The 22,922-nt window shown below is 42.2% G+C and overlaps 1 protein-coding gene across 18 annotated transcripts in view; it reads left to right on the top strand.

Annotated features, from left to right (window-relative positions):
• The window catches only part of LOC102164776 (uncharacterized), a 441,263-nt gene that overhangs the window by 137,367 nt on the left and 280,974 nt on the right, over positions 1 to 22,922 (top strand). For 12 of the 18 annotated variants that reach the window (XR_014815491.1, XR_014815506.1, XR_014815489.1 and 9 more), the window contains exon 1: positions 20,666 to 21,029. The exons of 3 other annotated variants lie outside the window; for them this stretch is intronic. Coding sequence is in view for 5 of the 15 variants with exons in the window: in XM_084976411.1 (XP_084832537.1) it covers positions 20,995 to 21,029 (35 nt within the window). In the remaining 10 variants the exon portion in view is untranslated. Of the gene's footprint in view, positions 1 to 20,665; positions 21,030 to 22,922 lie in introns of those variants that run through there. 3 more of the 18 variants (XR_014815495.1, XM_084976393.1, XM_084976407.1) reach the window with 2 other exon arrangements.

The raw sequence follows: 22,922 nt of genomic DNA, 5'->3' as shown, positions 1-22,922 counted from the left end.
CAGCAAAAAAAAAAAAAAAAACCCTCTGGTTTAAAAAAAAAAAAAAAGGGTCATCACAGAATTTTGTTTTGCTTTTAGTAGTAGCAGTGGCTATTTTATTTTGTTGTTTTTTATTTTTTTACTCAGTGAATTTTATTACATTCACAGTCATAAAGTGATCATCACAACCCAGTTTTTTATAGGCTTTCCATCCCAAACCCCCAGTGGCACTCCCCACCTCCTCAACCTGTCTCTTTTGGAAAACATAAGTTTTTCAAAGTCTGTGAGTCAGCATCTGTTCTGCAGAGAAGTTCATGGTGTCCTTTTTTTAGATTCCACATGTAAATGATAGCATATGATGTTGGTGTCTCACTGTCTGACTGACTTAGCATAATTTCTAGGTCCATCCATGTTGCTGCAAATGCCATTATCTTTCCTTTTAATGGCTGAGTAATATTCCATTGTGTATATGTACCACATCTTCTTGATCCACTCTTCTGTCAGTGGCCATTTAGGTTGTTGCCATGTCTTGGCTCTTGTATAGAGTGCTGCAATGAACATCAGAGTACATGTGTCTTTGCAAGTCATGGTTTTCTCTGGATAGATGCCCAGGAGTGGGATTACTGGATCACATGGTAGTTCTATTTGCAGTTTTCTGAGGAATCTCCATACTGTTTTCCACAGTGGTTGCACCAATTTACATTCCCACCAACAGTGTAGGAGGGTTCCTTTTTCTCCACACCCTCGGCAACACTTACTGTTTGTAGACTTTTTGATGATGGCCATTCTGGCTGGTGTAAGGTGGTACCTCATCGTGGTTTTGATTTGCATTTCTCTAATAATGAGTGATGTTGAACATCTTTTCATGTGTTTTTTGGCCATCTATATGTCTTCTTTGGAGAACTGTCTGTTTAGATCTTCTGCCCATTTTTTGATGGGGTTGATTGCTTTTTTTTGGTGTAGAGCTGCAGAAGGTGTCTATAAATTTTGGAGATTAATCCCTTGTCAGTCACTTCATTTGCAAATATGTTCTCCCATTCTGTGGGTTGTCTTTTCATTTTGTCTTAGGGTTTCCTTTGCTGTGTAGGAACTTTTCAGTTAAGCTTGATTTGTTTATTTTTGTTTTTATTGTTAATACTCTAGGAGGTGGATCTGAGAAGTTAATGCCATGGTTTATGTCAGAGTGTTTGGCCTGTGTTTTCCTCTAAGAGTTTTATAATATCTGGTCTTTAGGTCTTTAATCCATTTTGAGTTTATTTTTGTGTATGGTGTTAGAGACTTTTTGTGTATGGTGTTAGAGACTGTTCTAATTCATTCTTTTCCATGTGGCTGTCCAGTTTTCCCAGCACCACTTACTGAAGGGGCTGTCTTTTTTACATTGTTTTTTCTTGCCTCCTGTGTCATAGATTAGTTGACTGTAGGTGCGTGGATTTAATTCTGTCCTGTTCTACTGATCTTTATTTCTGTCTTTGGGTCAGTACCATATGGTTTTGATGACTGTTGCTTTGTAGTATAGTCTGAAGACAGGGAGCCTGAGTCCTCCAGCTCCATTTTTCTTTCTCAGGATATTTTTGGCTATTCTGGGTCTTTGGTGCTTCCAAACAAAATTAAAATATTTTGTTTGAGTTCTGTGAAAAACGTCCTTGGTGATTTGATTAGGGATTGCATTGACTCTGTATATTGCCTTAGGTAGTATAGTCATTTTGAAAATATTGATTCTTACAGTCCAAGAGCATTGTATGTCTTTACATCTGTTTGTGTCATCTTCGATTTCTTTCATCAGTGTCTTAGAGTTTTCAAAGTATTTTATTCTTTTTGATGCAGTGGTAAATGGGATTGCTTCCCTAATTTCTCTTTCTGATCTTTTATTGTCAGTGTATAGAAATGCCATTGATTTCTGTGTATTAATTTTGTATCCTGTGACTTTGCCAAAATTCATTGAGCTCTAATAGTTTTCTGGTAGCATCCTTAGGATTTTTGAGGTATACTCTCATGTCAGAAGCTAACAGTGGGGCTCAGAACTCTCTCTCCTATAGGCGAGTCCCTGTGATACAGTTACTTCCCAGTCTGTAGGCTTCCCACCTGGTGGGTATGGGGTTGCTTATATTGCGTCATCACCCCTCCTACCATCTTGATGTGGCGTCTTGTCTTCTGGAATAGGATATCTTTTTGAAAGTTTCCAGTCCATTTGGTTGAAGGTTGTTAGGCATTTGGTTGTAATTCTGTTGTTTTTATGAGAGAAGGTGAGCTCCAGTCCTTCTATTATGCCAACTTAATCCTGTCTGTCCTACCATAGAGTTCCATAAGGTCTAAAGATACGAGTTAAGTTCACTTTCAGATAACAAATATGATTTCCTGTAGGGTAGACATAACAACTACCACCCCCAGTGCTTACTGCTGTCACTGACGTGGCCATTACCACCTAATATTTACCATTTCCGAAGTTCTCACTTGCCCATTATAGCTGGGATCATTTTTCTTTTCCACGGGAACAAACACATTAGAAGGTTTCCAGGTGAGATCTATTTATTATTCAGTTATTGGATATTAGTAAAACTCAGCCAGATGTAAAAGACAGTGATGGCAGAGTAAGTACAGAGCTTCAAAGCACCATGAGAGAGAGAAGGAAGTGATGGGTCAGTGGGATGGGGTAGGTATAGCACTGCTCAGTAAATTTCAGGCTGATTTTACTAAGGAGGAAATGTAAGCCATTGCTCCTATAGTTGTTATGACTCACAATTAGTATTAACACTTCACATTTTCACTTTTTAATATGATGCCTAAAATTTGAATATAATTATCTAGTCTAAGAGTTAAGTAGGTAGATGTTTACATCACTACTTAATAGATAAGGAAACTAAGACCCAAATAAAGTGACTTACAAAATAATTTTTTTTTTTGCTTTTTTTTTTTTAGGGCCGCACCTGTGGCATATGGAAGTTCCCAGGCTAGGGCTTGAATCAGAGCTACCGCGGCTGGCCTACACTACAGCAATGCCAGATCTGAGCCATGTCTGTGACCTACACCACAGCTTACGGCAATGCCAGATCCTTAACCCACTGAGCAAGGCCAGGGATCGAAGCCGCAACCTCATGGTTACTAGTCGGATTCATTTCCACTGTGCCACAGTGGGAACTCCATGACTTATGAAATAATTGAATGAGTTGGCCAAGCATTAGACTCCTCCCAATCTAGAATACTTAAGGAACAAATCAATAAGACCAACAGCTGGTCAAGTCAGTCAAAGTAGCTTATTAATATCTTTTCATCTCATCATATGGAACTCAAATGGCCTTTGATTTTACATAACCCTTTTTTCTGCCATTGCCTTACATTTTTACTTCACTTCACAGACAAGGCTCCTTTGAAAATAACCTAAGTTAGGCTCTATTGGTTGCAAAGAAGACACTCAACTCAAACAAATTTGAAGAAAAAAGGAATCTAATATATATGTGTTTGCACAGGAAACGAAAAGCCCTGTGGAGCTGAAGGGGTTGTAGAGATGGGTGATTGCGTCTTCCTCTTGCGGTGGCCCCACTTCTCTCCATTACCAGCTTCCATTTTTCTTTGTACCAGCGAATTACTTAGCTTTATTAGAACTCGGTCTTGCTGTCACTTTGGCCTGTGACTCATTATGGCTACTCTGGCCTCTAAAGGATAAGCTTTCTTCAGCTTTTCCTTAATTGCCAACTAATAAATTCTCATGATATTTTCATAGTCCAAGTCTTAGGAGAGGAAATGTCATTGGCCCAGGATGCTGAGCGTGTAAGAGTAGCTGCCTTGGGACCAGATGTCCCTGCCTAGGCCAGTCAGCTGTGGCCTGTGTTGGGGTTCTTATAAGACAAAACATAATAGCTTAAGCCCACTCTTCTGGTGTGATTTATAGGAGAAAATGATGGAGAGCTTGAGTGAGGGCAATAAAATTACACTTGCTGACTCTCATTTACTCTTCAGCATGGGTGACACTGGGGTGAGGCAAATGAAGCACCCAGGGTGTGACGTTTAATGCAGTACTCTCAGGTACTGATATTGTTCTTGCACAACTTTGAGGGTGAGCATCACATTAAATTTTGCCCTGGGTGCTTCACCTGTCTCTCTCAAGTCTTAATCCCTTCATCAGGAGGATGTGTTCCCGCCAAGGACACTAGTGGTCTCTGTGTTGTTAAATTGAATTAACAATTGTAGGCTTTTAAGGTTCCCTTTTGTTTGGAGTTCCCTGATAGCTCAGTGGGTTAAGGATCTGATATTTTTGCTTCTGTGGTGTGGGTTAAATCCCTGGCCCAGGAATTTCTGCATGCCGTGAGTGTGGCAGGAGAAAATCCTCCTTTTTGGCCTTGCTATGTGTTTGACACTCCTTCATTAAACTCTTCTCTGTATTTTCCTCTTCTATCTCCAGAAAATCTAAAACTCCTATACGGCTCCCCCTTTCAACCAGTGTTCACCAGTACAGCAGTTTGGCTGTACTGTGATTGTCTCTTAACATACTCCCTTAGGACGATTAATCTACTCGCCATTTCCACCACCACTGTATGCATATATTTGTACACAAATGTTTGTAGAAGTTTCATTTACAATCACCCCAAACTAGGAGCAGCCCAAATCCCCAGGTGATTGGATAAACCAACTGTGGTATTTCCGTACATTGGAATACTATTCACTAATGAAGAGGAACACTAATTAATATAACAACGTAGCTAAATCTCAGAATAATTATGCAGAGAAAAGGAACCTAGGGTTTCTTATTCTTTCTTTCTTTCTTGCTTTTTTTTTAGAACATACTGAATAATTCCATTTGCAGAAATTTCTGAAAAATGAAAACTATAACAAAAAGCAGATCAGTGATGTCTTTCTTGGGGGAGGGGTAGGAGGGAAGAATTACTAAGGGACACAAGGAACTTTAGGAGGTGATGAATATGTTCCTTATTGTGATGGTTTCGTGGATATATACATGAGTCAAGACTCATCCAATTATGCACTTTAAATATGTGTAGGTAGTTGTTGACCAAAAAAGTGTGAGGTAATAAACAATACCTAAACATTTAAAAACAATGGATATTGGAAATTTTGAGAAGACATCTTCTAATTAGAAAAATCTACTTTAGGAGTTCCCGTCATGGCTCAGTGGTTAGTGAACCCCACTAGCATCCAAGAGGATGTGGGTTCAATCCCTGGCCTTGCTCAGTGGGTTAAGGATCTGGCGTTGCCGTGAGCTGTGGTGTAGATCGCAGACACAGCTCGGATCCCATGTTGGCTGTGGCTGTGGTGTAAGCCGGTGGCTACAGCTCCGATTCGACCCCTAGCCTGGGAACCTCCATATACTGTGGGTGCAGCCTTAAAGAGACAAAAAAAATTCTATTTTAGTTTACCAAAAATTTTTGATGTCACAGCTACCATATACTGATTTGATTTTTAAGTTTACATCTTCAAATTATATCTACCTCCTGATTGATTGGCTGTATCCCATTTGCCTTCCAAACCTCCACCTTGATGTCTTCCAAGAAGGTCAAACTCAGTATGTCCCAGAACACGTGTATACCTGTCCCACAAAAAATTTTGTCCATGTTCAGTATTACCCATGTCAGCAAATCCACTAGATCTGTCAGAACAGTCGACCATATTCCATTCATGACTCTCCCCATCACAGCCAACTGGTCATGAGGTTTTTTTGACTGTCTCCTCTTGTATCTTGTCCCCTTCTTGTCTGTCTCTCCTGTTTCGCCTAACTCTCTCCCTCATCCTCCTCCATTCCAGTTGTCCACAAATTGGTCTTTGAGCCCAACCTTTACTTTTTATAACAGTATAGTTGATTTACAATGTTGTGCCAATTTCTGCTAAACAGCAAAGTGACCCAGCCATACATATACATACATTCTTTTTCTTATATCATCCGCATCATGGTCTATCCGCAGACATTGGACACAGTTCCCTCTGCTATACAGAAGGACCTCATTGCCCCCCAGTTCTAAATGTAATAGTTTGCATTTGCTAACCTCAAACTCCTAGTCCATCTCATTCCCTCTCCTCTCCCTCTTGACAATCACAAGTCTGTTCTCCATGAGTCTGTTTTATTGTGCCTTATTTTATATTCCACATAGAATTGGTATCATACGGTATTTGTCTTTCTCTTTCTGACTCACTTCACTTAGTATGATAACTCTAGTTGCATTCATGTTGCTGCAAATAAGCATGATTTCATTCTTTTACTGGCTGGATAGTATTCCAATGTGTATATGTACATACCACATCTTAAGTCATTCATTTGTCTATGGACATTTATCTTGTTTCTATGTCTTGTCAATTGTGGATAGTGATGCTATAAACTTATCAGTACATCTGTCTTTTTGAATTAGCTTTTGTCTAGGAGTGGGATTGCTGGATCATATGGTAGTTCTATATTTAGTTTTCTGAGAAACCTCCATACTGTTTCTCATAGTGGTTGTACCAGTGAGCCTTCCTCTTGTTCCAATCCATTCCCCACACTATAGCCAGAGTAATCCTGCAAAAATGAAATTCTGAGCATGTTTGTCCCCTGCTTAAGATTCTTATATAGCTTATCATCATCTAAAAGGATAAAGTATGAAGTCTGAAAGCCTTCAGGATTCTTCATAACCTGGTCCCTTAATATCTCCGAATGTCATCTACCACCACACACATTCTCAAAGCCTTTGATAGCCTATCTTGGGGGGAAGATAGTTATACGATATGACTGTTCCATGATGCTACACCTTTTACAAGCTGTTCCTTCTATTTTGTCTGAAAATTCCTTGTCCTTGAAGACCTACTTCAAGTGTCACTTACTAGGTAAGTTTCTCATGTAACTAGAGCTACCTAACCAGGGCTGAGTGCTACTTCTCTACTATAGTGTGTTTGCACATCTATTCTCCAGAACTTACCCTACTAGTTTGCAATGATTTTTCACTTAAGAGACTAAGTTCTTTTCAAACCAGCAATTTGCTTTACTCATCTTTGTGACCTTGGTGCCTAATTGTCTGACAGAGCTAGTGCTCAGTCAGCAATATATAAATATTTGGAGATGCTTCTCCCTTTCTGGGCTCAGAGAGTATAGATAAATTAATAGTGTTTTCTGGTTTCCAAAGCATTTTCAAGAGCTGCATGTTGACTGGGCCATTTCTGCATTGGGTGGTTTGGGTCATGGTTTCCCCCAGGGATGGTGGCTGGGAGGGGACTGAAGGCCCTCTTCCTTGCCCTCCCCACCCCAGAGTATCTTTGACAGTGGCATCACTCAGCTCTCCATTCCATTGCTTAGGGGGAGCTGCACTCTCTTGTCTGGAGACGTCCAGTATGTCTCTGCTCTTCTCCTCTATTCTCTTAAGAAAGAGCCTCTCTGTTCTTAGGAAATAATCTGTTAATTCACCCATAGTTGAATGACTCTGGGTGCTCAAATTATACCTTCCTTCGAAAGCTCCCAGGTCACAGCAGAGGGGCTGCTGCCAGTCAGTACCTTCAAAAGACCCTCTTGTAGAGTTCCAGTTGTGGCTCAGCAGGTTAAGGACCTCATGTTGTCTCTGTGAGGATAGAGGTTTGATCCCTGGCCTCCCTCAGTGGGTTTAGAATCCAACATTGGCACAAGCTGCAGTGTGGGTGGCAGGTGCAACTCAGATCCCCCATTGCTGTGACTGTGGTGTAGGCCAGCAGCTGTAGCTCTGATTTGACCCCTAGCCTGGGAACTTCCATATGCCACACATGTGGCCCTAAAAAGAGGAAAAAAAAGCCCACTGTATCTCCCATCCCTCAATTTCCTTCCTCAGCACTGTGTCACTTTATTTCCTAAATTGAAAAAACATAAAATAACATTAAAACATTCAATAGTCAATCTATTAAATCTTACTAGGGTCTTGCCACTAATTAGTTTGTTGCATTACCTTACTTAGCAAAGCTCAGAGAATAACTGTCTGACCAGGAGTTAGGGGAGGGCCTTAGGGGGAGAGCCTGGGAATAGGGGACAGACACGGGAGAGCATGGGGGTCGTGGATAATTGGGGAGCAGAGGAGGTAGCTGGATAATAAGGGGTGGCGAAAGGGGAGTGGAGGGAATGAAAAGTAGAGAGGGCATGTTTGGTGATTCATTCAACACTTGTATTGAATTTTACTGTAGGCCAGGCACCAGGGTTGATTAAAAAAAATAAAAAGGTAATGATCTTGCATTGAAGGAAACTCATTATCTTGTGGGAAAATTAGATACTGAAAGTTACAGGGAAATATTGTAAGTGTAATGGCAGAGGTTAAATATAATGTGCTCTTGGAGCAAGAGAAAGGAAAAACTAAGTCGGTTGGGGAAGACAGGTCGGCAAAGTTGGGGCAGCTGCAGAGAAAAGGGAATATTTGATTTCTGTCTGAGTGGGTAAATATATCTGAGGAAGAGGAGGAAGAATGTCCTAGGGAGGAAGATGTGGCAAAAGCATTCATTGAACAAATATTTATTGGGCACCTACTATGTGCCAAGTGCTTTTCCAGTTGCTTGGGGTGGGGTGGGGGGGGCATCTGTCAGTGGACAGACAGGCAAGACTCCATGTATATGCAGTTTACATTCTAGTTGGGGAGACAGAAAATAAATAAGGTGAATAAAATATATGGTAAGTTAGGGAAGTCCCATTGTGCCTCATCAGGTTAAGGACCTGATGTTGTCTCTGTGAAGATGTGAGTTCAATCCCTGGTCTCGCTCGCTGAGTTAAGGATCCAGCATTGCTGTGGCTGTGGCTTTCAGCTCCTGGCCCGGGAACTTCCTATGCTGCAGGTGTGGCCGTAAAAAGAAAAAAAGTGTGTGTGTATATGTATATATATATATGTTACATATAAGTAGCAAAGAGAAAGAATGAAGCAGGCATGAGAAGTATGAGATGTTAGGAAGGAGGTTGATATTTTAGATGAGGGACCAGGAAAGTCTCACTGGGAAGGTAGCCCGTGAGTGACAGTCTGAAGGAAGTAAGGGAACTGATCATAGGAAAATCAGAGGTGAGAATGCTTTCCGCAGAGGACACAGAGCAAAGGCCCGAGCCTGGGACAGGTGAGGAGTCTGAAGGACCCGAAGGAGGTCAGAATGACAAGAATGGAAAGGTTAGTTGGAGGCCTGCGGAAGTGAGATCAGGGAGGTGAGGAGCAGACAGATGATGTGGGGCTTTGTGGGTCACAGTAAGGACTCTGGCATTTACTGTGAGCAGATGGAGAGCCATTAGAGGAGTCTGAGCAGAGAAATATGTCTGACTCAGGTTTTAACAGCACCACTCTGGCTGTTACATTGAGAAATGACTGCAGGGAGTCAAGGGCAGAAACAGAAGGACTATTTAGGAGGCTCTTTTGACAATCCAGGTGAGAGATGATCCTGACTCGAACCGGAGTAGTGGTGGGTGGGGGTGGTGAAATGTCAAATTTTAAATTTATTGTGAAATTGAACTGCAGAAATTCATCATACTTTGGACATGAAGTTCAAGAAAAGGAAGATTCAAGAAGAGCTCAAATCTCTAAGCTCTGGTAAGTTCCTGTAAATTGAGGAAAGTAAGGAACTGGTTTTGGAAAAATGATAGGAGCTCAGTTTGGGGGCATGTTCAGTTGTGATGCCTCTTAGACACCCAGGTGGTGATATTAAACAGGCAGTTTTGGTTATATGCAGAGAAATCCAGGATTCAGGCTGAAGGTAAAATATGGTGAGTCTTCATTGCTAGGTCACAGTTCATCCTGACAATATAAATGGCATTTAAAGTCATGAATCTAGATGAGGTTATATAGGGACTAAGTATAAAGAGTAAGAAGACATTCTAAAGTTGAGCTTTTGGGGAATTTAACATTGAAAAGTCAGAACGATGAGGACAAATCAAGGAAAGCAAATAAATCAGGGCGGCCAGAAATGAAGAAGGAAAACAAAGATAATATGTTGTCCTGGAAGCCAAGAATGTGAAGTGTTTTGAGGAGAGTTTTCACTTACGTCAAGAGCGACCGATAGGTAAACAAAGATGAAGACTGAGAAATGACCTTTGGATGTAGCAATGCGGAGGTCTTTGGTCGTCATGAAGAGCCCTTCCAGTGGAGGGATGGGAACAAAAACTTATTTGGAGTGTGTTTAAGAAAGAATGGGAGCACATATAAATGATAGATACTCAGCATCATTAGCCATCAGGGAAATGCATCAAAACCACAATGAGATACCACTTTTCACCCACCAGGATGGCTATAATAAAAGTGACAGATAATAACATGAATTGGCAAGGAAAGGATTTAGAGATGTTGGAGCCTTCACACACTGCTCTTGTGAATGTAAAAGGGTACTGCTACTTTGGAAAAGAGCCTGGAAGTTCCTCCAGAAGTTAAACATAGTTACCATGTAACTCAATAAATCCATTCCTAGCATATCCTCAAGAGAAATAAAGACATCTCCACAAAAATATGTGCATGAATGTTCATAGCAGCCTTATTCATAATAGCTGAAAAATGGCAATGACCCAAATGTCCATTAACTGATGAATGCAGAGGGATACTTTTGGGAATTAAAAGGAGGGAATCACTGATACATGATAGAGCATGGATGAACCTTGAAAACATGAGGGTAAAGTGAAAGAATCTTGTCACAAAAGAGTACATACTGGTTTTTGTGTATATGAAAGGTTCAGAATAGTCAAATCTATGGAGATAAAAAATAGACTTGTCATTGCCTGAATCTGTGGTCAGGAAATAGGGATGGTTAGGGAATGACCCGCTGATTGGTAGGAGGTTTCTTTTGGGGGATTGTGCTAAAGGTTGTGCAACTCTGAACACAAAAACTGTTCAATTGTATATGTTGAATGAATTTTATGATACATGAATTGTATTTCGGTAAAGACTTTAAAAAAGAAGAATGGGAAGATACACATTAGGAAGAGTTAGTAGAACATTCCTTCAGAAAGTCATACTGTGAGGAAAGGAGGAAAATAAAATGAAAAGTAAAACTGGATTAAGAAAGGTTAAGATCAGAGAAATGTCACCATGTTTTATGATGTTGCAGTTGACCTAATGGAAAGGAAAGATTTGATGATATAGGAAAGAGAGAAGCTTTGGTGGACCAAGAGAAAATAAAGATTTAGTGCATAGGTGGAAGGAGTATGGTGAGCTCATTCAAAATGATGACAGAAAAAGTGGAATATGTTCGCTCTGACTCTAGTAGGTAGGGAGATACGGGGTTGGAGATGATTCGTGTTGAGGAAGTTTACTGAGTGTGCTCAGAGGCAACATCTGTGAGGAGGGAAGGGGAGAAGGAGGACGGGGCAGAGGGGAGGTTGAATGCCAATGCAGTTGGCAACAGAATCTCAGGCAATTCAGTGGGGAGCTGTGGAGCTGAGATGGCCTTCACAGTTGTCGCAAATTAAGGCAGGAGGTGGTGGACATTTGTGCCCCTTGGTAGATACTTAGTTACAGGATCCCCCTGGGAAGAGGCCCTGCCTTGGTCAAGGAACCTTCCTTTGGGTGAAGGGAATTCCTCAAGAGGGACTTAGTTGTGAGATGAAAGCAATCAGTACTCCTGAGAGCTGAGATGAAGAGTGCCTTGGTGAGGTGCACATGTCACCTCCCCTTAATTTGGCAACTACTGGATGATTCCAGGTCCCCATTATGTAGAATGCCTGGGTCTGAGAACCAAGTGGACCTGCTAAGGGGAGGCGACACGTGCACGATCACACAGTCCACCCGTGCTTGTTTATGTACTTCAGTTTACCCCTTCTAGGAAGAACTCCTCTAGGTTTCTTATGAGTCTCTTTTCCCAGGCAGACTTACAAGGTTAGTGGGACTAATCCCACCTTTGTAACTGGTTTAGAGACTGTCACTAATGTTCATCATCTCTATTCTTTCCTCATAGTAGAATTTCTTCTCCCTTGGCCCAGCACCTCTGCTTATCTAGATGGCTTACCTAGTTTTCATATATGAGGTGTCTGAGCCTCTGGTGACTCTTGGGCTTTGGCAGTTGCAGTTGTCCATTTACCATCAAAATTGGGCAGGGAAGTACCAAGAGAGGCCAGATTGGATTACCTAGTTGCCAAACACAGTTTTCATTTCTACTTCCTTCCTTACTCTGATAAGGGTCAATTTCTTCTGCAAGTATGGTGACACCTTTCTTCAACTGCTGGTACTTTGGTACCAGGAGTTCAAAGTGACCAGGCGACAGGCATAGCTTAAAGTTTAATGGCAACATAGTATGTCTGTTGCTTGATTTCCATTTTGGGAATGAGGGGCTCTAAATATGTGGGGCACAGGTGTGGGAACAGGCCGTGGGTATCCTCAAGAGGGTCATTAGGAATGCCTGGAAGCAGGTCCACTTGGTTCCCAGACCCAGGCATTCTACATAATGGGGACCTGGAATCATACACTAGTTGCCGAATTAAGGTATACACTGTGTCCTGGAGGATAGCACCTTATCCTTTCAGGGTATCGTCTCCAAGCTGGTGTCTTAGCTTTACCTTTGAAAGGTCATTCTACTGTTGAGTCAGTTTTATGGATTGGGGTTGTGTAGTGTATGACGCAACTAGTAGACCTTATGCTCATATGTCCTTTGCCACACCTACTTTTACATAAAGTTTCTTGGTACAGTCACTGTTACGTGGCATTTTGCACTGGTGGATCAAACATTCTGAGTGCTCTTGGATAGTAGTGCTGGTGAAGGCCTTTTTGGTAGGAAAGGCAAAGCCATATTGGGTTTGGGTTTTCTGTGAAAATGGGTTGCTGCTCCTTCCTGTGTGAAAGAGAGTCAATGTGATAAACTTGCCACCATTGTTGGTCTCCTCTAGTGGCAGGGCCTCACCAGGAGCTGGCTCTTTGTCTCTGCTGTTAGCAGATTGGCGTTTGGTAGCATCAGTAGCTGGATCGGCATTGTGGAGTGGTATTCTATGCTATTGTGTCCATGAATTGTCTCTATCCCTGTCACCATGTATATAAGCCTATTATGTTGGCCCTGGGGTGACTAATAACAGTGGCTGGGTAAGTCATTTAGTTGGCTGTGTTTATTCCATGGTGGGTGCTCTCTTGTGGGCATAGCCAGCAGTAAAGATTTCCATACTTGGTGGTTATTCCTGTACTTCCATTCACATGTCACTTCCCCGACCTACAGTCTGCAATCTTCCAAACTACCTAAGCCCTGACCATCAAGCCATGTCCATCATCATGAGTCCATGTATGTTTTCGCCTCAGGCTACGTCTTTCTCTACACAAAATAGATGAACACGTTGTTCACCGGAAGCCTGTCTACTGGGAGAACTTCCTCTCACCACTGTGACTTGGGGTCACCTTTGAGTAAGGCTGTGACACAATAGAATCCTTTATTTGTCTTGCAGCTACGTACTGAAACAACAGAGCCATGAACCAAACAGACTTTTTCGTCACTTGCCAGAATGATCCTCCACCCCATGCAGTCATTGGTGTGAGCTTAGAGACAGACATTGGTGTCATTGTGGTGGAAAACGTGGGGGTGGGGGCTCTCGGCTCATGCAGCTCCTACCTGCCTTCAGTACTGCTTGTGTCTGATCCTGGTGAACCACTTCCATCTTACAGTGAATTGCCTTTGGGCCCTCCTGATCTTACAAAATATGGATCTTTCCTGTAGTTCCTGCTTTGGCACAGTGGGTTAAGAATATGACTGCAGTGGCTTGGGTCGCTGTGGAGGTGGGCGTTCGATCCCCAGCCCAAGCTCAGTGGGTTAAAGGTTCCAGCATTGCTGCAGCAGATTCAGTTCCTGGTCCAGGAACTTTCATGTGCCCAGGATGTAGATAGATATATGTGTGTGTGTGTATTTATATTTTCATTCCTTACAGATGGTTGATCAGATCTAGCCCATAATGGGTAGTTCTGGTCACATGGTCCCTTAATGATCAGTGGTCAAATTCTCCATCTCTACCAGGATTCAGTAGCAGTGCAAGAAGCATTATGTCAAAGAAATTATAGCTGTTAAAGCATGGCCTTGCTCCAGATCCCTAAGAGTTTGTGTTGTGATTCTTCTGTCAAAGCTTACTATGGAATCTGTGTATGTTTTTTTCTTATAATAAAAACATCTAGTATCATGGGCTGTGCTGGGCCATATGGCTTTTCCATGACTCCTGTTCTAGGCCTTACTTGAAGCTAGAAGCACATTGGCCGGATAATTGGATGTCTGAATACCACGTGTGTGTAAGGCTGTGTATCCAGCAGCGATCCCATATCTGGAAAAGTAGCTGAAACCAGGGTTACTATTTGGTCAGATTGGCTGTGTATCACCGCCATCCATCACAATCCATCTGGTTTTTGTAGCAGTCAGAGTGGTGAACTAAATGGGACGTGATGGAGAACATCACCCCTGCCTTCTTTTGGATCTGAGAGAGAGTTATCTCTGCCTTTGCCCTCTGGGCTCAAATATTGTTTTGATTTACAATCTTAGCCAGAGGGATAAGGTTTAGAGGATTCCTCTTGGGTTTTCTCAGTTTATAAGTCTTATTCCACAGTCCAAAGAAACTTGTGAATCCTGCCAGTTCTCAAGTATGTGCATTCTGATTGTGCATGTGGGTATCAGAGACACCACCACTGGATGGGTCGGGGAAGAAGTGGAGCCGCTCTAATTTGGACCTGGGACAAGACTCCATATATTACCTGGTTCCCAAAGTCCCCACTGGAACAGGGTGGCGGTGAAGATCTCTGATCTCAGTGTGTCCTCAAAATACCTAGTCATTCCCCCTTTCTTAATAAATGTCCTTCTTTCACTTTGCCTTTTCTAGAAGGATGGGGAAAATTATATTCACATAAATGTGCTGTGTTCCTTACATTTTCTTCAGGGGAACTCAGCCTCTCTTTCAAGCAGTGGGTTCTGTAGCTGATCCAGAAACTGCTCAAAGGATTTTAGTGGAGTGGCTACCTTTGGTTTCCTATCATCCATGCTTGATTTCTTTTGGTTCTGGGAATTAAGCAACTTCCTTGTTGGCTACCATCTTTTCCTTTGAGATTAATAAGAACCATCTTTTATTAATCATCTCCATGGCAGTCCTGCAGGAGGAACATATTTTTTTGCCAAGCCAAGACCTAAAAAAGGGCATAAATGTCCTTAAAAAAGGCATAAGTGCCAGCTTTTAATAGGGAGGAGTGGGCCACTGCTGCAGATCCAAGAGGTCCAGGGAATCTGCCAGAGTCTAGATTTTTAGGTACGTTGATGTAGATGTCCCCATCCCAGGTCTCAGGGTTTCATCCCTCCTAATCAGGATCCTAATCTTGGAATAACAGCTTCCCAGACACTGAGAATTCATCCCCTACCAGAATTCTGGTACACCTATAATTCCGTGGCCCTGGTCCTTAGCTTTCTGATTCTCCAGCTGCAGAAGAGAAAGTCTCATTTTTTTGTTTTTATTTTTGTCCGTCCCTACAGCATGTTCTAGGGCCAGAGGTTGAACCCCAGCCATAGCTGTGACAGCTCAGATCCTTAACCTGCTGAGGCACCAGGGAGCTCTTGAGAAAGTTAATTAAATGCTGCTAAAGGAGTTCCTGTCATGGCTCAGCCGAAAGGAGTCTGACTAGCATCCATGAGGACACAGATGAGGGTTAGGCCTCACTCAGTGGGTTAAGGATCCAGTGTAGCTATAAGCTGTGGTGTAGGTCACAGATGCAGCTCAGATCTCGCGTTGCTGTGGCTATGGTGTAGGCCGGCAGGTGCAGCTCCAATTCGACCCCTAGCCTGGGAACTGCCATATGCAGCGGCTTTGGCCCTTAAAAGACCAAAAAAACAAACAAGAAAAAACCTACTAGAGAGGCCTACTGGCCTTCACACTTAACCTTTAATTGATGATTAATCACCCCCAGCCTTTCATTATCATTCTTAAGTGCATCTGTAGCTCCCAACAATAGGTCTTCAGCTTCCTAGTCTGTTTTTCAGATATCCTTGCTAGTGCAGCTCATGAGACCAGTGTCACATCCAGTTTACCACTGGTGGAAGTTTTAACAGTTGTACCATGACAGCAGGCTAGGCGCTGAGGGAGCTCTGATTGCCAACTAGCTGGTGGCTGATCAGGCTCCAAGTATTTAGAGTCTGCTTCGAAGAGCTCATGGTGCCACCTGTCTTGGGTCAGGATTTCTTGAAACATACTCTGAGGTAGAGACTTGCATGTATGAAGCTTTTGGGAATGCTCTTGGGAGAAATAGCTGTCAGAGGGAGGGTGGCAGGAGTGGGTAGAGGGGAGGTGGACCTCAGTGGTGCTCATGCAGTGGAGCTGGCAACATTGTTCCAAATGAAGTCAAAAGGCCTGGCTTCTGGACCCCCTCAGGGACCAGCCCATCAATGTGGATGTTTCAAGGGGAGGGGCCGTGACCTTGGTGAGGAGGCTTTCATTGGCTGCGTACAGTTTGGAGAGGATGAAGGATGGGGAAGCCGGAGAGCGAGCAACTGAGCAGTGAGCCCTTGGTAGCAAATGGACCTGGCTTGGGTATTGTACTGGTGGCCTTCAGGACCGAAGGACTCTTCCCAGTGCCCCACAGCATTCCCTCTACTTGATGAGTCTGACAATATGAGAGAAGATCTGGGGAATTTGGGCTCAAAATAACTCTGATGGTTGCCTGTGCCTTTAAATTTGGTTGGGAGAAAAGCAAGGGTAGTGAATGAGTGGCAGGATCCACAAATGATGGATTCCTGAGGGGGTTGAAGGATTGTCAGAGTTGGAATAATTGGTGGAAATTAGTCTGAGAAGGTGGTGGATGGCTAGCATGTGAAAGGCCCTAAGCATCCAGCTAAGGTTTTGGCTTGTGTCCCATAGAAAATAGGTAGGTGATAGAGATTTTAAAGCACCAATTTGTTGTAATCATATGTGATTTAGAAAGATTAAACTTGCAGTGGATTAGACACACATATAGTTTAGAACAAGGCCAACCAATTAAGATGCTTTTGCAATAATCCAGGGTTAGTCCTGGCCTCACATGTTAGCTCTGTGTATCAGAGACTGCCAATTGCCTGCCCAGTGTCTTTTCTCCCTTAATCTTTAGGAAAGGCCTCTGTCTTGTCAACGGTAGTGTTTTGTGTAGCCGTCCTTATAGGAGGGAGAAGTGAATGTAAGAGAAAGACACTGGACAAAGCTTTTAAGAAGCTTATGTTGAGATGGTTAAATCAGCTGAAGGCAGCGAGGAAAGCAAACTAATGCTCCCCAAAGATGTCAAGGTCTTAGTCCCCGGGACCTGTAACTAAGTTATCTTAGTTGTGGAGTAAGGTTGCAGATGGAATTAAGGTTGTTAATCAGGTGGATCCTAGATGATCCAGGTGGGCCCCATGTAATTATATGGATCTCTAAAAGTGAAAGAGAGGGGACGAGTTCAAAGTAAAGCAACTGAGGAAGGGGCCCAAAACCAAGGAAGGCAGTGGCTTCCAGAAATTGAAAAAGATAAGGAAATAGATTCTTTCCTATAGGCTCCAGAAGGAAAAGCCACCTGTTGGCACATTGATGATACCCCAGTGAGACCCAGCTCAGATTTCTAACCCATAAAACTGTGAGATAATATGTATTTTTTAAGCCACTGAGTTTGAGGTAATTTGTTACAGCAACAATATAAGTATAGCAGTCATTTTTACTTTTTACTTTACCTCTGCTTCTAACTGTTGGAATGCAGATGTGATGGTGTTCCAGCAGCTGTCTTGGATTATAAAACAAACCTGAGGGTGGACAGTGTGCATTAAGGACGGTAGACCAAAAAGAAAAACTTGGATTCCGGGTGGCCAAGTTTTGGACTGTCAACCTCTGAATTTCTTTTAAATGAGAGAAAAGTAAACCTGCAGATACTTAAGAGACTGTAATCAGGTTGCTAGTAATAGTTACATATAATTTCTGACTAAAATAATAGCGTAGTCTGGATATCCTTATAACTCTTAAACTCAACATACTAAAATCCGGTAAACATTCGAGTTCACCATAGATTAGACATGATTTTCTTTCTCCAGATTTCCTGATTGCTGGAGTTCCCATTGTGGCGTAGCAGAAATGAATCTAGCTACTATCCATGAGGTACAGGTCACAGATGTAGCTGGGATCCCATGTGGCTACGGTGTAGGCTTGTAGCTGTAGCTCCGATTCGACCCCTGGCCTGGGAACTTCCTGATTTCTGCTAAATTTACCACAATTCTCTTTTAATACATATTTGATTGTCTAATTATTAGTTCCTCAAATATGCCTCCTGTTTTCCTGATTCTGTGGCTCCTAGTGCCTAACACACACCATGGTTTCCATAACTTACTCTCTCTCATCATTTCCCTTCTCTTTCCTTCTCTTTACCTGCATTCATTATTTATTTGTTCACAAAATTATTTATGTAGATTTTCACCAGAAATGTAAGCTCCCTGAGAGTAGGAACCATGTCTATCTCAGTCACTACCCAATGTCTAGGACCCAGATGAGTGTCAGAGTAGGGGGCTCAGTAAATATTTGCTAATTGAAAGGATGAGTATGATGTCACTGTACAAACCATCTTTGCATAGAATCATCTTAAAATTCAAGCTGGAGAAGGCATGACTGTTTTCATCAACAGGACCCTTAGATTCAGGATGCGGGCATATCATCATGGGAGAAGACAATAAACAAACCATGGAGTTCCCATCATGGCGCAGCAGAAACAAATCCAACTAGTATCCATGAGGTTGCGGGTTCAATCCCTGGCCTTGCTCAGTGGGTTAAGTATCCGGCGTTGCTGTGAGCTGTGGTATAGGTCCAAGACGCAGCTCGGATCTGGCATTGCCGTGGCTGTGGCATAGGCTGGCAGCTGTATCTCCGATTTGACCCCTAGCCTGGGAATCTCCATATGTACTATACTATAATGGCAAGTGAGCCAGGCTGTGTACAGGTCAGACCAAGAGTCTGTCCCCTCCATCTGTCCTGGTGCTTCTCTGATCCTTAGGCAGTCTGTTTGGGTCAAATGAATAAATGTCCTTCCTATTTTACCCTTAGTGGCAGACCATGAGATTTTTGTCTTTTGAAATTCCACTTCTCTTAGGCTTCATCTAACTGCTGAAAATTTAGTTTGTTCTGTAACAGTATAAATAAACACACTTGAAATAGGGGGCTGAATTTTATTCTTCCCTGAGGCATAAAACAAACAAAACAACCCCCTGTGTCTAACCTCACCCCAAACTTCATAATTACAGGAAGGAAAATATGTCTGAGGAAATTTTATTTATTCAACAGCAGGCAAGGAAATGTTTTATGCTGCAAGGATCTTAGATAAGGGGAATTTGTCAAAGCAGCTCAGCAGTGGCTGTTGGAAGAGTTATAGGTATGGAAGGCAGCGGATTTACTCATGAGGCACACATAGCCCTTTTTTATTTTATTTTTTTTGTTCTTAAGTTGCCTTTATTTCACTTTTAAAAATTTTATTGAAGTATAGTTGATTTATAATGTTGTGATCATTTCTGCTCATAACCAAGGGCAGAAAAAAATTCACCCCCATACATATACACACATCCATTCTTTCTCAGGTTTTTCTCGCATACAGGTTATCACAGAATATTGAGTAGAGTTTCCTGTGCTATTAAGCAGGTCCCCGTTGACCATCCATTCCATATACAATAGTGTTCGTATGCCAATTCCAAACCCTCAATCCACGCCCCCCTCCCACCTTTCCCCTTCGCAGAAGCCCCTTTTATTAGTCCAAGGAATCCATGCTAGCTAGGCAGGCTTTGTATTAGAGGCTGGGCACACCAGATTTCTCTGTACACTTAGAGAATTTCTTTTGCTTTTGATTCTCTGTGACACCATTTCTTTTTAAACACAAATTGGTGCACGTGCGTGTGTCCAGGCAAATAAGTACTTTAATTCCAAATGAGTAATAATATTTATAACATAATTTGATAAAGAACAGAGATCTGTAAATGGTCCCCTGACACTATTGGAGGAAAAACAAAAGGTATTTTATTATTACTTAAATTTGAAGTGCCCTTTCATTGTCTATGCTGTCTGTATCAGGCCCTCTCGCCCCCACCATTTTTCCCCCCAACCCTTTGCATTTGCAGAGTAAGAGTCCTGCCTTCTGGGACTGTCAGAGAAAGAGTCTATTTTTAAATTACCAGAATTTCAGGCCTCCTGTCATTAAATATAACAGAAGGATTTAGGGAAAGTATTCAAAATGGTTTGAAATACAAAACTACTTTTTTTTGTGTGTGACCTGGACAGCATGGCAGATTAAATCCAAATTTTGAACATTATTTTCAGATTATGCATCAGCATATAGCATTTTAGAAAGAGATGATTAAGTTGTCGGAAACATTTGGGGTAGAAATTTCAACAAAATTTTACCGAGATGCTAAACACCTTCATGGTGTTTTAATATGCAGATGACTTATTCTGGTCTGGGTTTGGAAGCTTGATCCAGAAAGGCCTTTAAACTTGCATTTAGGACACCTGGTTCTTTAGAAAGGAGGCGGTTTTTCTTTTCTCCAGGGGGACTGCAGTTTAGGACTGGCACAAAGCTGGGACCATAACCAAGGGCAGAAAAAAATTCACCCCCATGTTCTGTTTGTCAAACTGACCTGCAGGTCACAACCTGAAAGTTTATGGATCGGTGAGGTCTTGTCTCTGCATAATAAGCATGTTTTCTGGACTTTGGCTGGAGCTGAATTCCTGACTTCTGAAAGAGGAGTGGGTGTGGACTTCCAGCAGGAATAGCCAGTGGGAAGGAAGTAATATTCATTAAGAGTGTCTCATGCAAGCAGTGCGGGGCTAAGCATGCTCAGTGTAAATTCTCCTGTAGCCTGTCAAGCTATGTTTGAACTCGTTCCAGAATACTGGATTTACTTTTTTTTTTTTCTTTCCACGAGGAAGAATGCTCGATTAGACTGCATTTTGCCCTGCTTTTCTCTTTTTCTTCCCTTTCTTTCTCTCTTTCTCATTCTTTTCTCCCTGCCAGAAGATTGGAGACGATATTCTTTTGCGATCAGTTCAGTAATACAGTGTCTTTGAGTGTTCACACGAGCATTTCAGTGGAGAAGAAAAGAAACTTTGCTACCTGGGAACAGAAGACTGCTTAGGTCAGTGAATGCTAATAAAGTCCTTAAGGACTTATGGAGCCAGGAGTTAACTTTTGTCAACTCTTAAGGTAATCTACAGCAAATTTAATTGCCTTTTCAACTAAGTGGATGTACATCAAATTTTTGTTTTCCACGCAGAAAGTATGTTTTTCATATATTGGAGTGATTTTCCAAACACAGGGAAAATATGTCTTTGGGTTAATTTGCATTTGAAAGAACCTCTCTTTGTATTAGAGGTTCTCTCTAGCTCTTACCACAAATTATGTGTTTTTCAAACAAATATTGTGGTGAGCTGATGTAGCCATAATGGTCTGAATGTGAATGTGTTCTGTGTTATATTAATTCTTGGCGTGGGTTGGTTTGGTGAAAGTTATTGCTTTTGTTGCTGCCAAAGATGAAAGAGAGTTTGTTTTCCGTTGCTGTTGTTTTTGGAACTTTTGGTGGGCTTTGGGGCTGCACTGTGAGCCCCTTCTGAGAGAGGAGAGCTGTCTTTTTCTATATTTAATGTGAGTTTTCTTTGCAAGGTTCAACTCTTATGCTGAGAAAGGGGCAAAGGGGCACAGATTTTATTTTAGAATCTGTGTAGGAGTGGACCTTTTCAAATGTAGTTTTGGAGGGAAATAGTATTTAGAAAGGCAGAAACACGGTTTGTAATGGAAGAATTAAATTAAGACCTTCTTGGTGAAAATCCGCGAATGCAAAAATATTGCATGCTGTATACTCATTGATTTAGTTTATATTAATAATTTTACTTGTTAATTCAAAAAAGTAGATCAGACTTTAAAGTGCTCTCTTTATAGTATTCATGGATGGCACCGAAAACTCAGACTAGCGAGATGCTGGGATCTCCGAGAAAGCAAGTTAGCAAAGGCGGCCCCTTGAAAACATCTGAGGACCGAGGTTATGAAACCACATGGCTTCATGTAGGAACAGTGCATCCTGGGCTAAAGCCGTTTAATTTTATTCAAGAATTTAAGAGTAAAAAGGGGGATTTATTTCTTTTCAAAAAAGAACAGCCAGGCAAGGATTATTGATCAGTGAGGGATTAAATATTTGCTGGAATACAAAGCATCACATATTATCAGTGTATAAATCAGACTGGTCAGATGTTCAGGGGATGTGAATGAAAACACCATAGTTTCATACGAAATCAAATGCATTAGCACCTCTGCTCTTCATTCTCCATCTTTGTGTCCCAGAAAGGGATGAGAGAGGTGGGGTAGCCAGCATGTGAAAGAAGACTTGGCTGATGAGCTGACCTTGCTCTTTTAACTTCTGTCCATCTGTTCCTACTGGGCAGCTGAAGCAGCGAGCAAAGTGGGAGGGAAGAGACCTCAGGGGAGATGAGGAAGGAGCGGCCAGATCCCGCCAGGGCTATGATCTGCTAGCCATCCTCTGACTTAGACATAAGTAAAAGAGCTAAGCGGATGCATCTAAATCTACTTCCTTCTGCTCCCAGGGCTTTGATTTAGTACCATGGCTGCGATTCCGCACCTGCCTCTGATTTTCATAAGTAAAAGCTTCTCCGGTGCATAGATGGTGGTTCATTTGATATAGATTGATCCCCAAGGAGATAGCCCAAGTAATTCAGTCTTATTTTCGTTTTTCCTTTCTTCCCTAACATGTGGCGCAGATCTTGATGAGTTTAATTGAAACAACAAATCCTTTCTGTGATGGGAGAGCACAGTTCTCCATGAAAGCGTGTGTGTGTGTGTGTATGCATGCGCGTGTGAGCACGTGCACACCACTTGCAGTCTGGGCTCTGGGACAGTGCTGCCTAGAAGGCTTTGCATGGCTGAGGGCATTTGTCTGGAGTCAGGGACCCCTTCCCTGTCCTAGCTCTGTCTATATCGTGAGGGGAGGTACGCATTCTGGAGCATTCTGTAACTCTTTTCTCTGACTCCCCACCCCTTCCCAGCCTTGCTCTCCTTTCATGACCTCTGTCTTAAAGAATAGCCCTG

This window comes from Sus scrofa, chromosome 9 (assembly GCF_054392235.1).
Source record: "Sus scrofa isolate SSC_HxYL_T2T_F1_AM1 chromosome 9, Sscrofa_HxYL_maternal_Yorkshire_Landrace_v2.0, whole genome shotgun sequence".
Taxonomy (NCBI): Eukaryota; Metazoa; Chordata; class Mammalia; order Artiodactyla; family Suidae; genus Sus; species Sus scrofa.
The sequence above is the reverse complement of the archived record's forward strand: the minus strand, read 5'-3'. Positions and strand labels throughout refer to the sequence as shown.